At 35.8% G+C, this 14,550-nt stretch overlaps 1 protein-coding gene across 2 annotated transcripts in view; it reads right to left on the reverse strand.

Annotated features, from left to right (window-relative positions):
- LOC143122593 (guanylate-binding protein 2-like) overlaps positions 1 to 12,429 on the reverse strand; it is a 31,220-nt gene extending 18,791 nt beyond the window's left edge. The window contains exons 1-2 of one of the 2 annotated variants that reach the window (XM_076283387.1): positions 12,146 to 12,424; positions 1,698 to 1,916 (exon numbers count right to left, since the gene is read on the reverse strand). In XM_076283387.1, coding sequence (XP_076139502.1) covers positions 1,698 to 1,890 — 193 coding nt within the window. In that variant the 5' untranslated portion in view covers positions 1,891 to 1,916; positions 12,146 to 12,424. Of the gene's footprint in view, positions 1 to 1,697; positions 1,917 to 12,145 lie in introns of both variants that reach the window. The other variant, XM_076283390.1, reaches the window with a different exon arrangement.
- Between the last annotated feature and the right edge of the window lie 2,121 nt (positions 12,430 to 14,550).

Consider the following 14,550-nt stretch of genomic DNA (forward strand, 5'->3'; position numbering starts at 1 on the left):
ATTTACTTTTTTCCTTTCCTTGTTTTTCTTATGTGTACACAGTATAGGAAAGAGGTTGTGTGAGTGTGTGTGCATGTACAATATATAGCCTCATATGTGTGCAATATATTGAGGGAAATGGGGTAATGCTTGTATGAAGTGCGTAGTAATACAATCTAAATAGACCTGCAGCGTCAGCTATCTTACCTTTTCATGAGACAACCATGACACACTAAAAAAAAAAAAAAAAACAGTTCTGACCTGATTACTAATCTCTCAAACCTCTGGTTGCATGTGTATGGGTGTGGATGTGAAGTAATTATACTTCATCAGCTATGCTGTTGTTCAGCTGGAACTTTTGTCATTAAGGACAAGCCTCCAATGAATCACCATCTGTGTGTGTTTTGTTTGTGTATGTGTGTGTGTGAGTGTGTGTTACGTGAAAACAATGTTATAATGTTATAATATTTTCAAAGCTATAAATTCTCGCTCAGTTTTGTACAAACACACAACAGATTTTCCTCATCCTGCTTTGAACACAGCTGTGTTACATTTTGAGCACCATCAGCATGGAAAGTTACCTAAAAGATAAAGTTTTAATGCGCATCCGATAGTTTGGGGATAGGCTGTATTGATGTTGTGACAAGCTATATTGTTGTAAGAATGTGAAATGAATAAATATCAGAACAAGAGGCTTTTGCAAAATAGCCAAAAGATAATGTGTTTTCACTGTAGCCTAGATGGACAGCTTTTAAAATGTCCATTTAAATTGTAGCCTAATATAATGCACTGGTGTATGTTTTAAATCCAAAATAATAGGGAATGTGAGGAGGCTGCTATTAACTTTAAAGAGCGCATCCACAATCGAAACCATCAGTCTATGACGCAAATTGAATAGTCATGCCCGGTATACTGATGTCTGCTTTAGTTGACAGCATGATAACTAGATTCTAATCGGTCAACGGAAGCAGCTGTCCGTTAATGTTCGTGCTGATTCATGTCCCTTGCATTTTGCAAGTGCGAGGTCAATAGCAGGCGCCCCACAGAAATGTTTCATTTCAAATTTCAAATGTTTCGAGTGAGATGCACACTGTCCCCTCTGTGACGCGTTCGCCCCCAGTTTCAGAGCTATTCTAGGGCCGTGACTGTGGTATACAAACTATATCCTAATAGAAAACGGATAGCTTTCCTGGTTAAATGGTATACGCTAGGCCAATTACACAACATAAATTGTGCTGGCGACCCAAATAAAATCTCCTGCGACCCACCCTTGGGTCACGACCCAGTCTTTGGGAACCAATGCACTAGGCTATGTATCTTTTTTCACAAACTGCTAACCACTAATTCCAGTCTGTCCTTGGAATCTGATAAAAGTCATTAAGCTTCAGACATATCAGTCATAAGACTCTGTCTGATTTCTGTCAATAGTGGCAAATGTGCAAATATACCGTGCTAAGCATGCTGTTGCTATCCCACGTGAGAAGTAGGCACAAATCTACAGTATGTAAATGGAGTCTAATTTGTATGTGTATGTGTCTGTGTGTGTGTGTGTGTGTGTGTGTGTGTGTGTGTGTGTGTGTACAGTACAATGTATGTGTGTCTGCTGGCATACGTGTAGATTACGTTTTGTGTGTGTGTGTGAGTGTGTGTGTGAATGTATGTGAGTGTAATTTGTGTGTGTGTGTGTGTGTTTGCATGTATGTTTTGCAGTAGCTTACCTGACTGCTGCTGGGCCAGCCGGTTCATGAGGTAGGATTTGCCGGTGCGGTAGAGCCCCACCACGGCCACCACCACCACGGGCTGCTGGATACTCCGCAGGAGGTTGAGGGACGACTCCACCGTCTGCAGGCCCTGGTCTGTGTTCTCAATCAGGCACACAGGCGCTGGCATGGGGGGTGGACCGTTGGACATGGCTGGCTCTGAGATGGCTGGATAACCTACAGTGTTGAAAACAAAAAACAGAGTATATCCTCGGATTGTTTGCAGTGAAGGACAGGGGTTAGGTGAGGCAACCTGGATATAAGGGACGAAATAGCTACTTTTAAAATATGAATGTAAGATCTTCCTACATATCCAATGTGCTGGCTGTGACATGCCTGATTAGATGACAACCTGTAAGAGGATAATGTGGAGATAGTGGAGAAGTAGCCTAGTCTACAGGCACAGAAGACATATCAATCGACACTTGCGGTCCCACAACACTCGGCTACTGTGCTGCGCCACTGTTCCATATGCCACTCAAAAACTATTCCAACCTGAGGCTAACTCAATCATAACCCATGGAACAGCTGGCAAGTGCATAGGTGCCAGTGGTAGTAGCCTACGGCAGTGTTTTTCAACCACTGTGCCGCGGCACACTAGTGTTCATCAGGTGTGCCGCAGAAAATTACCCAAATGTCACTCACTGGTCCAGAAAAGCAACTGTTGCATCAAAGAATTTATAACCACATGCTCTCATTGATTGTAGGATTGCACTATTTGTGGTATGCAGGCATTGTACAACATACAATCACATGTATCACATATCCAGTTCATAACAACAATTAAATTAGATATAGTCACCTACAAATGAAACAGATGGCGCTTGTTTTATTCTGCAGGTCTTGCATAGAAGCCATAATAAGGCCATATCTGTGTATTATTTGAAGTTTTAGGCTATGGTATGTTTATTTTTTCTTCACACAGGATGTTAGTGTGCCGTGGGACATTTTAAGTGTCAAAAGAGTGCCGTGGCACAAAAAAAGTTGAAAAACACTGGCCTACGGGACACACTAGAGTGGTACCAGACTGGACAGGTCGGTAAGTGTGGCCCCGGACAGTAGGCCTAGCTTAAGCGAACCGTGGTAAAGTTGGTTTCATATTGGACGTTGGATATTCGACACATTCGAAAAATCTATTTAGCACTGACTACGAGGGTCGAGTTTGTGTCAAACCAATTTTAATGTGTTTAAACAAGGCCTGCCTATATTACACAAAGCTTCTTTTGTCCAAAAACCCATGTTTTGATTTTATGAATTTTTTAGGCTGATAAAAGATTTCAATCTATTATGCGGCTTCACCTTTTGACTTACCCACACTAAAACACATCTCCTGAACTCGGCTTACTGCCCTTTCTAGTACACAAAGCTTCTTTTCCCCTAAAACCTACTCTTTGATTTTATACAATTTTTAATGTTAAATGTTTCAAATCTATTATGCGGCTTGCCCTTTTGACCTACCCATGTCAAAACACATCTGGTGAACTCGGATTACTGCTCTATATAGTACACAAAGCTTCTTTTTCCCAAAAATCCATTCTTTGATTTTATAAATATTTTTTAATGTAAAAAAAATGCTTTAAATGCTTTAAATCTATTATGCGGCTTGACCTTTTGACCTAACCATGTCAAAACACATCTGTTGCACTCAGCTAACTGCCCTACATAATACACAAAGCTTCTTTTTCCCAAAAATCCATTCTTTGATTTTATAAATATTTTTTAATGTAAAAAAAATGCTTTAAATGCTTTAAATCTATTATGCGGCTTGACCTTTTGACCTAACCATGTCAAAACACATCTGTTGCACTCAGCTAACTGCCCTACATAATACACAAAGCTTCTTTTTTCCAAAAAACTCACTCTTTGATTTTATATAAATTTTTTACTATTCAAAAATGGTATAAATCTATTATGCGAATTGACCTTTTGACCAACCCATGTCAAAACACATCTGCTGCACTCAGTTAACTGCCCTACATAGTACACAAAGCTTCTTTTTTTCAAAAACTTACTCTTTGATTTTATATACATTTTTTACTATTCAAAAATGCTATAAATCTATTATGCGCCTTCACCTTTTGACCTACCCATGTCAAAACACATCTGTTGCACTCAGCTAACTGGCCTTCATAGTACACAAAGCTTATTTTTTCCAAAAACTCACTCTTTGATTTTATATTAATTTTTTACTTTATAAAAATGCTATAAATCTATTATGCGAATCGACCTTTTGACCTACCCATGTCAAAACACATCTGCTGCACTCAGCTAACTGCCCTACATAATACACAAAGCTTATTTTGTCCAAAAACGTACTCTTTGATTTTATATTATTTTTTTATTATTCAAAAATGCTATAAATCTATTATGTGCCTTCACCTTTTGACCTACCCATGTCAAAACACATCTGTTGCACTCGGCTAACTGCCCTACATAGTACACAAAGCTTATTTTTTTCAAAAACGCACTCTTTGATTTTATATTATTTTTTTACTATTCAAAAATGCTATAAATCTATTATGTGCCTTCACCTTTTGACCTACCCATGTCAAAACACATCTGGTGAACTCGGATTACTGCTCTATATAGTACACAAAGCTTCTTTTTCCCAAAAATCCATTCTTTGATTTTATAAATATTTTTTAATGTAAAAAAAATGCTTTAAATGCTTTAAATCTATTATGCGGCTTGACCTTTTGACCTAACCATGTCAAAACACATCTGTTGCACTCAGCTAACTGCCCTTCATAGTGCACAATGCTTATTTTTTCCAAAAACTCACTCTTTGATTTTATATAAATTTTTTATTATTCAAAAATGCTATAAATCTATTATGCGGCTTGACCTTTTGACCTAACCATGTCAAAACACATCTGTTGCACTCAGCTAACTGCCCTACATAATACACAAAGCTTCTTTTTTTTTAAAACGCACTCTTTGATTTTATATAATTCTTTTACTATTCAAAAATGCTATAAATCTATTATGCAGCTTGACCTTTCGACTTACCCATGTCAAAACACATCTGTTGCACTCAGCTAACTGCCCTACATAATACACAAAGCTTCTTTTTTCCAAAAATGCACTCTTTGATTTTATATTAATTTTTTATTATTCAAAAATGCTATAAATCTATTATGCGGCTTGACCTTTTGACCTACCCATGTCAAAACACATCTGTTGCACTCAGCTAACTGGCCTTCATAGTACACAAAGCTTATTTTTTCCAAAAACTCACTCTTTGATTTTATATTAATTTTTTATTATTCAAAAATGCTATAAATCTATTATGCGGCTTGAAGTTTTGACCTACCCATGTCAAAACACATCTGCTGCACTCGGCTAACTGCCCTACATAGTACACAAAGCTTCTTTTTTCCAAAAATGCACTCTTTGATTTTATATTATTTTTTTATTATTCAAAAATGCTATAAATCTATTATGCGGCTTGACCTTTTGACCTAACCATGTCAAAACACATCTGTTGCACTCAGCTAACTGCCCTACATAATACACAAAGCTTCTTTTTTTTTAAAACGCACTCTTTGATTTTATATAATTATTTTACTATTCAAAAATGCTATAAATCTATTATGCAGCTTGACCTTTCGACTTACCCATGTCAAAACACATCTGTTGCACTCAGCTAACTGCCCTACATAATACACAAAGCTTCTTTTTTCCAAAAATGCACTCTTTGATTTTATATTAATTTTTTATTATTCAAAAATGCTATAAATCTATTATGCGGCTTGACCTTTTGACCTAACCATGTCAAAACACATCTGTTGCACTCAGCTAACTGCCCTACATAATACACAAAACTTCTTTTTTCCAAAAACTCACTCTTTGATTTTATATTATTTTTTTACTATTCAAAAATGCTATACATCTATTATGCGAATTGACCTTTTGACCAACCCATGTCAAAACACATCTGCTGCACTCAGTTAACTGCCCTACATAGTACACAAAGCTTCTTTTTTCCAAAAATGCACTCTTTGATTTGATATTAATTTTTTATTATTCAAAAATGCTATAAATCTATTATGCGGCTTGACCTTTTGACCTAACCATGTCAAAACACATCTGTTGCACTCAGCTAACTGCCCTACATAATACACAAAGCTTCTTTTTTCCAAAAACTCACTCTTTGATTTTATATTAATTTTTTACTATTCAAAAATGCTATACATCTATTATGCGAATTGACCTTTTGACCAACCCATGTCAAAACACATCTGCTGCACTCAGTTAACTGCCCTACATAGTACACAAAGCTTCTTTTTTTCAAAAACTTACTCTTTGATTTTATATACATTTTTTACTATTAAAAAATGCTATAAATCTATTATGCGGCTTGACCTTTTGACCTAACCATGTCAAAACACATCTGTTGCACTCAGCTAACTGCCCTACATAATACACAAAGCTTCTTTTTTCCAAAAACTCACTCTTTGATTTTATATTAATTTTTTACTATTCAAAAATGCTATACATCTATTATGCGAATTGACCTTTTGACCAACCCATGTCAAAACACATCTGCTGCACTCAGTTAACTGCCCTACATAGTACACAAAGCTTCTTTTTTTCAAAAACTTACTCTTTGATTTTATATACATTTTTTACTATTAAAAAATGCTATAAATCTATTATGCGGCTTGACCTTTTGACCTAACCATGTCAAAACACATCTGTTGCACTCAGCTAACTGCCCTACATAATACACAAAGCTTCTTTTTTTTTAAAACGCACTCTTTGATTTTATATAATTCTTTTACTATTCAAAAATGCTATAAATCTATTATGCAGCTTGACCTTTCGACTTACCCATGTCAAAACACATCTGTTGCACTCAGCTAACTTGCCTACATAGTACACAAAGCTTCTTTTTTTCAAAAACGCACTCTTTGATTTTATATACATTTTTTACTATTCAAAAATGCTATAAATCTATTATGTGCCTTCCCCTTTCGACTTACCCATATCAAAACACATCTGCTGCACTCGGCTAACTTGCCTACATAGTACACAAAGCTTCTTTTTTTCAAAAACACACTCTTTGATTTTATATACATTTTTTACTATTCAAAAATGCTATAAATCTATTATGTGCCTTCCCCTTTCGCCTTACCCATATCAAAACACATCTGCTGCACTCGGTTAACTGCCCTACATAGTACACAAAGCTTCTTTTTTTCAAAAACGCAGTCTTTGATTTTATATTAATTTTTTACTATTCAAAAATGCTATACATCTTTTATGTGCCTTCCCCTTTCGACTTACCCATATCAAAACACATCTGCTGCCCTACATAGTACACAAAGCTTATTTTTTTCCAAAGCCCACTCTTTGATTTTATAGATGTTTTATTATCAAAAAATGCTATAAATCTATATTATACATTTATTGAAAATGTAAAAAAAATCCAGTTGATTTATACAGCCAAATGGAACTTTGGATGGAAAACAAAATATAGTTAAGTTAATAAATATAAATGATGTATGTCTACCTACAAAGAGGTAGCTTGTTTTTTTGCATTTTTGAATAGTAATAAATTAATATAAAATCAAAGAGTGAGTTTTTGGAAAAAAAAAAGCTTTGTGTACTACTGTATGTAGGACAGTTAGCTGAGTGCAGCAGATGTGTTTTGACATGGGTAGGTCAAAAGATGAAGGCGCATAATAAATTTATAGCATTTTTGAATAGTAAAAAATTAATATAAAATCAAAGAGTGAGTTTTTGGAAAAAATAAGCTTTGTGTACTATGTAGGGCAGTTAGCCGAGTGCAACAGATGTGTTTTGACATGGCTAGGTCAAAAGGTGAAGGCACATAATAGATTTATAGCATTTTTGAATAGTAAAAAAATAATATAAAATCAAAGAGTGCATTTTTGGAAAAAAGAAGCTTTGTGTATTATGTAGGGCAGTTAGCTGAGTGCAGCAGATGTGTTTTGACATGGGTTGGTCAAAAGGTCAATTCGCATAATAGATTTATAGCATTTTTGAATAGTAAAAAATTAATATAAAATCAAAGAGTGAGTTTTTGGAAAAAATAAGCTTTGTGTATTATGTAGGGCAGTTAGCTGAGTGCAACAGATGTGTTTTGACATGGTTAGGTCAAAAGGTCAAGCCGCATAATAGATTTATAGCATTTTTTAATAGTAAAAAATGTATATAAAATCAAAGAGTAAGTTTTTGAAAAAAAGAAGCTTTGTGTACTATGTAGGGCAGTTAACTGAGTGCAGCAGATGTGTTTTGACATGGGTTGGTCAAAAGGTCAATTCGCATAATAGATGTATAGCATTTTTGAATAGTAAAAAATTAATATAAAATCAAAGAGTGAGTTTTTGGAAAAAAGAAGCTTTGTGTATTATGTAGGGCAGTTAGCTGAGTGCAACAGATGTGTTTTGACATGGTTAGGTCAAAAGGTCAAGCCGCATAATAGATTTATAGCATTTTTGAATAATAAAAAATTAATATAAAATCAAAGAGTGCATTTTTGGAAAAAAGAAGCTTTGTGTACTATGTAGGGCAGTTAGCCGAGTGCAGCAGATGTGTTTTGACATGGGTAGGTCAAAAGGTCAAGCCGCATAATAGATTTATAGCATTTTTGAATAATAAAAAATTAATATAAAATCAAAGAGTAAGTTTTTGGACAAAATAAGCTTTGTGTATTATGTAGGGCAGTTAGCTGAGTGCAGCAGATGTGTTTTGACATGGGTAGGTCAAAAGGTCAAGCCGCATAATAGATTTAAAGCATTTAAAGCATTTTTTTTACATTAAAAAATATTTATAAAATCAAAGAATGGATTTTTGGGAAAAAGAAGCTTTGTGTACTATATAGAGCAGTAATCCGAGTTCACCAGATGTGTTTTGACATGGGTAGGTCAAAAGGTGAAGGCACATAATAGATTTATAGCATTTTTGAATAGTAAAAAAATAATATAAAATCAAAGAGTGCGTTTTTGAAAAAAATAAGCTTTGTGTACTATGTAGGGCAGTTAGCCGAGTGCAACAGATGTGTTTTGACATGGGTAGGTCAAAAGGTGAAGGCACATAATAGATTTATAGCATTTTTGAATAATACAAAAATAATATAAAATCAAAGAGTACGTTTTTGGACAAAATAAGCTTTGTGTATTATGTAGGGCAGTTAGCTGAGTGCAGCAGATGTGTTTTGACATGGGTAGGTCAAAAGGTCGATTCGCATAATAGATTTATAGCATTTTTATAAAGTAAAAAATTAATATAAAATCAAAGAGTGAGTTTTTGGAAAAAATAAGCTTTGTGTACTATGAAGGCCAGTTAGCTGAGTGCAACAGATGTGTTTTGACATGGGTAGGTCAAAAGGTCAAGCCGCATAATAGATTTATAGCATTTTTGAATAGTAAAAAATGTATATAAAATCAAAGAGTAAGTTTTTGAAAAAAAGAAGCTTTGTGTACTATGTAGGGCAGTTAACTGAGTGCAGCAGATGTGTTTTGACATGGGTTGGTCAAAAGGTCAATTCGCATAATAGATGTATAGCATTTTTGAATAGTAAAAAATTAATATAAAATCAAAGAGTGAGTTTTTGGAAAAAAGAAGCTTTGTGTATTATGTAGGGCAGTTAGCTGAGTGCAACAGATGTGTTTTGACATGGTTAGGTCAAAAGGTCAAGCCGCATAATAGATTTATAGCATTTTTTAATAGTAAAAAATGTATATAAAATCAAAGAGTAAGTTTTTGAAAAAAAGAAGCTTTGTGTACTATGTAGGGCAGTTAACTGAGTGCAGCAGATGTGTTTTGACATGGGTTGGTCAAAAGGTCAATTCGCATAATAGATGTATAGCATTTTTGAATAGTAAAAAATTAATATAAAATCAAAGAGTGAGTTTTTGGAAAAAAGAAGCTTTGTGTATTATGTAGGGCAGTTAGCTGAGTGCAACAGATGTGTTTTGACATGGTTAGGTCAAAAGGTCAAGCCGCATAATAGATTTATAGCATTTTTGAATAATAAAAAATTAATATAAAATCAAAGAGTGCATTTTTGGAAAAAAGAAGCTTTGTGTACTATGTAGGGCAGTTAGCCGAGTGCAGCAGATGTGTTTTGACATGGGTAGGTCAAAAGGTCAAGCCGCATAATAGATTTATAGCATTTTTGAATAATAAAAAATTAATATAAAATCAAAGAGTAAGTTTTTGGACAAAATAAGCTTTGTGTATTATGTAGGGCAGTTAGCTGAGTGCAGCAGATGTGTTTTGACATGGGTAGGTCAAAAGGTCAAGCCGCATAATAGATTTAAAGCATTTAAAGCATTTTTTTTACATTAAAAAATATTTATAAAATCAAAGAATGGATTTTTGGGAAAAAGAAGCTTTGTGTACTATATAGAGCAGTAATCCGAGTTCACCAGATGTGTTTTGACATGGGTAGGTCAAAAGGTGAAGGCACATAATAGATTTATAGCATTTTTGAATAGTAAAAAAATAATATAAAATCAAAGAGTGCGTTTTTGAAAAAAATAAGCTTTGTGTACTATGTAGGGCAGTTAGCCGAGTGCAACAGATGTGTTTTGACATGGGTAGGTCAAAAGGTGAAGGCACATAATAGATTTATAGCATTTTTGAATAATACAAAAATAATATAAAATCAAAGAGTACGTTTTTGGACAAAATAAGCTTTGTGTATTATGTAGGGCAGTTAGCTGAGTGCAGCAGATGTGTTTTGACATGGGTAGGTCAAAAGGTCGATTCGCATAATAGATTTATAGCATTTTTATAAAGTAAAAAATTAATATAAAATCAAAGAGTGAGTTTTTGGAAAAAATAAGCTTTGTGTACTATGAAGGCCAGTTAGCTGAGTGCAACAGATGTGTTTTGACATGGGTAGGTCAAAAGGTCAAGCCGCATAATAGATTTATAGCATTTTTGAATAGTAAAAAATGTATATAAAATCAAAGAGTAAGTTTTTGAAAAAAAGAAGCTTTGTGTACTATGTAGGGCAGTTAACTGAGTGCAGCAGATGTGTTTTGACATGGGTTGGTCAAAAGGTCAATTCGCATAATAGATTTATAGCATTTTTGAATAGTAAAAAATTAATATAAAATCAAAGAGTGAGTTTTTTGGAAAAAAGAAGCTTTGTGTATTATGTAGGGCAGTTAGCTGAGTGCAACAGATGTGTTTTGACATGGTTAGGTCAAAAGGTCAAGCCGCATAATAGATTTAAAGCATTTAAAGCATTTTTTTTACATTAAAAAATATTTATAAAATCAAAGAATGGATTTTTGGGAAAAAGAAGCTTTGTGTACTATATAGAGCAGTAATCCGAGTTCACCAGATGTGTTTTGACATGGGTAGGTCAAAAGGGCAAGCCGCATAATAGATTTGAAACATTTAACATTAAAAATTGTATAAAATCAAAGAGTAGGTTTTAGGGAAAAAGAAGCTTTGTGTACTAGAAAGGGCAGTAAGCCGAGTTCAGGAGATGTGTTTTAGTATGGGTAAGTCAAAAGGTGAAGCCGCATAATAGATTGAAATCTTTTATCAGCCTAAAAAATTCATAAAATCAAAACATGGGTTTTTGGACAAAAGAAGCTTTGTGTAATATAGGCAGGCCTTGTTTAAACACATTAAAGTTGGTTTGATACAAACTCGACCCTCGTAGTCAGTGCTAAATAGATTTTTCGAATGTGTCGAATATCCAACGTCCAATATAAAACCAACTTTACCACGGTCTTAAGCGAGTAGGCTTCAGTGGCGCGGGACAGTAGGCAAGCAATAACATTGCCGGTTGATGTTGTGGTGATTGTTATCTGCTTTACATCTGAATCAAATCACCACAAGTGTATGGCTACCGTTTGCCACGATGGTCGAAAAGATTAATTTGGCTGCCGAGTAGGCTACGTTCAGATTCGGCTTCTTTTTTGACAAGAAAAGTTGTGCAGACCTCTGTTTTCTGCCTTCGTTTTCGTTCCAAAAAGCAGCCGGAAGGGTTTCGGTTATCCGCTTGTGACTGGTCAGCTGTCAAAAAGAGGGTGACGTAAGGCATTTTATAGCTAGAAGTTGAACATTTCTCAACTTTAAAAACAGCTTCGAGTTGCCGAAAACGACGTCCGCGGTAGCGTTTTAAAAGAAGCAGAGGACTTTTTTGAAAGCACGGTCTACTTCATAGGATTATAAAACGAAAGCTGGTAGCTTCAAAAAAGAACCCAAGTCTGAACGTAGCCCTAATTAGTGCTAAATAAATGGATAAACCTGACTTAGGTTAGCCGAAACGTTTAGCCTAATGTTTGAGGTTTTTCCACGAGCCATAGCGGTAGGTAGCTTTACAGAGAGGCTAACGATTAGCTTAACAATTCGGGAAAAGGACCGAATAAACGTAGCCTACCTTTTAAGGCTATCTTAAAAATGCAAACTACCTTTACTTGAAGATCTTGTTGACGGAAGATTCAGACTCTTGACCTATTCAGCGCGCAGTCCAAGTCTAACAGGGAAAGTCCAAACAGGACTGTCCGACCGTCGACTGTGCTTTAAAGTCGGTTAGGTGTGCAGCATTCGCCTTTAGGAAAGGACAGTGAAAACGCTGAAGATCTAGCACACAGTGTAGAATCTCCGCCCCAGTTATCGTAGGCTATAGGAGCATAATTAATACTACATTACACGAAGAGACCTGATTTCTCGGAAATCCTTGTCACACTTTCACTTTCGAGTAGCTGCGTCTATTGCGCATGCACAAGGAATTGTTTGCTCAGTAGATTAAAAATAGCCTACGCGCCGGGTCAGTTACTAGGAGCACGTCAAATATGGCACAGAAATTGCAAAATAGCCAAAAGATAATGTGTTTTCACTGTAGCCTAGATGGACAGCTTTTAAAATGTCCATTTAAATTGTAGCCTAATATAATGCAATGGTGTATGTTTTAAATCCGAAATAATAGGGAATGTGAGGAGGCTGCTATTAACTTTAAAGAGCGCATCCACAATCGAAACCATCAGTCTATGACGCAAATTTCAGTTACTAGGAGCACGTCAAATATGGCACAGAAATGCTATTCACTGAGAAATATCAAAGTGAATGGAGGGATGCTATTCACTGAGAAATATCAATGTGTACTATGTCGCAATGTCTACTCTAGACGCAAGCTACATGCAAAAACAATGACATATTAATAATAGCCTAGCCTACTAATATTGTGTAGGCTAAAATATGACACCATTTGACAAAATGTGCAATTTGACAAATCCATGTTAAAAAATAAAATAAATAAATAAATATATATATATATATATATATATAAAATATATATAAACCTTAAAGTTTATCTTGTTAAGTTATTGTTAAGTTGTTACGTTATCTTGTTACAATATGAAACAGATATTATGGAGCATATTCTACCAATGTATCATCACAGGACATTTTCACTGGCATAAAACAGCCTTTTCTGATAACCGCCACTAGATGTCCTCAGAGACTGCGATACGGCTCTGCGGAGTCTGCAAACAGCGTAGCAGCCTGGTTTTGAACGAGGCTTATAGGGCTGGCCAACTCCACCGAGATCAATGTGTAACTTGCTAAACGTGAATGTTACAATGGAATTGGCAAATGAGCCTCTGAGAACGTAAAACATTATCCACACACTTTATAAACAGCAAACGACCTAGCCCTATATGCAGGGTGCGATTTGTGTAAAAACCAGAGGGGGGGATGATTTTGAATAAGTTTGTAACCCCCCCCCCCAAAAAAAAAAGAACGAACGATTCATAGCCTAGTAATGTCATGGCTAATAATACCCTATATTGTTTTTGCCACCTTTGTAACATTTTAGTTTTAGTTTACCGTGGTGTATGACTTTAAACAGCGAGTGTGCTTGGTATGATGATCAGCTCCTCTAATGCCGGGTAGGACTACGTTTTGACAAGCATACAAATTCACCTTGTTCTTGCCCCATCTGAAAGGACTTCTCTACTTTTGCTGCCTCCATCCTTTCTGTATTTGTTGTGTAAAAAAACGTTGTATGGCACTGAAGTCTTAAGTTAGTGAATTGGCTAACAGTGTTAGTTGGTAAACAAATAGCCAACATGTAAGCGGGTGTGTTGCAACAATAGTTGCTGTGGATGAGGGCGTGGTCCAGTCCCGTGATCTGTGGTGTTGGGGTGGATGCAGCAGCACACCTGTGCTGCATTTGCTAATGAGGGATGGGATAAATGGCTAAGGTCTTTGTTGAACAGGTGGAAGGGACAGCTGAGTAGAACCAACGGCTGCCGTGCTGGGACGCGGGCAATCCTTTTTAGCGTCGGTGTGGTTGACCAATCATTCGGGGTAAGTGCCATTAGGCCTAAATTAGGGAGTTTGTGCCCTGTTAGTGCGATCGCTGTTCTGTTTTATGTCCTTCGTTGAACCCCACGTCCGGCAGCAGTGGTGACTGAGTCAGCAGTAATTTGGTGATTTAATGTAGGCTATATATTAATCCTGTGTTCTTTGTACTTTTTCCGGGGAAGTGTAGGCCTACTCCCCGGCAGGTATATGTGTGAGAGGGGGGAGAGAAAACAAACGCTCCTTCTGGTGCTGAATAATTTAATTTGAGCCTTGGCGGTGGCCGGGAATGAGGGGGTGATATACGTAGCCTTTGTGTATTTATTGTTGCAGTGTTTGCACAGTGGTTTCTGTACCTTCGTTTTTATGATTGAATTTGTGATGAACTGTGTTATGAGATGAACTGTCATTTCCATTGAGCACGTGTGCACTTTCTATGTGTAATTATCTGCTAACTTATATTAACTTATATTATGTTTTATCCCGGTGGTCCGGCATAGTTGTTACTTAA

This window comes from Alosa pseudoharengus, unplaced genomic scaffold (genome assembly GCF_046254945.1).
Source record: "Alosa pseudoharengus isolate Yale_2024_CS ecotype anadromous, Long Island Sound unplaced genomic scaffold, YU_APseudo_1.1 YU_APseudo_1.1_scf_1, whole genome shotgun sequence".
Taxonomy (NCBI): Eukaryota; Metazoa; Chordata; class Actinopteri; order Clupeiformes; family Clupeidae; genus Alosa; species Alosa pseudoharengus.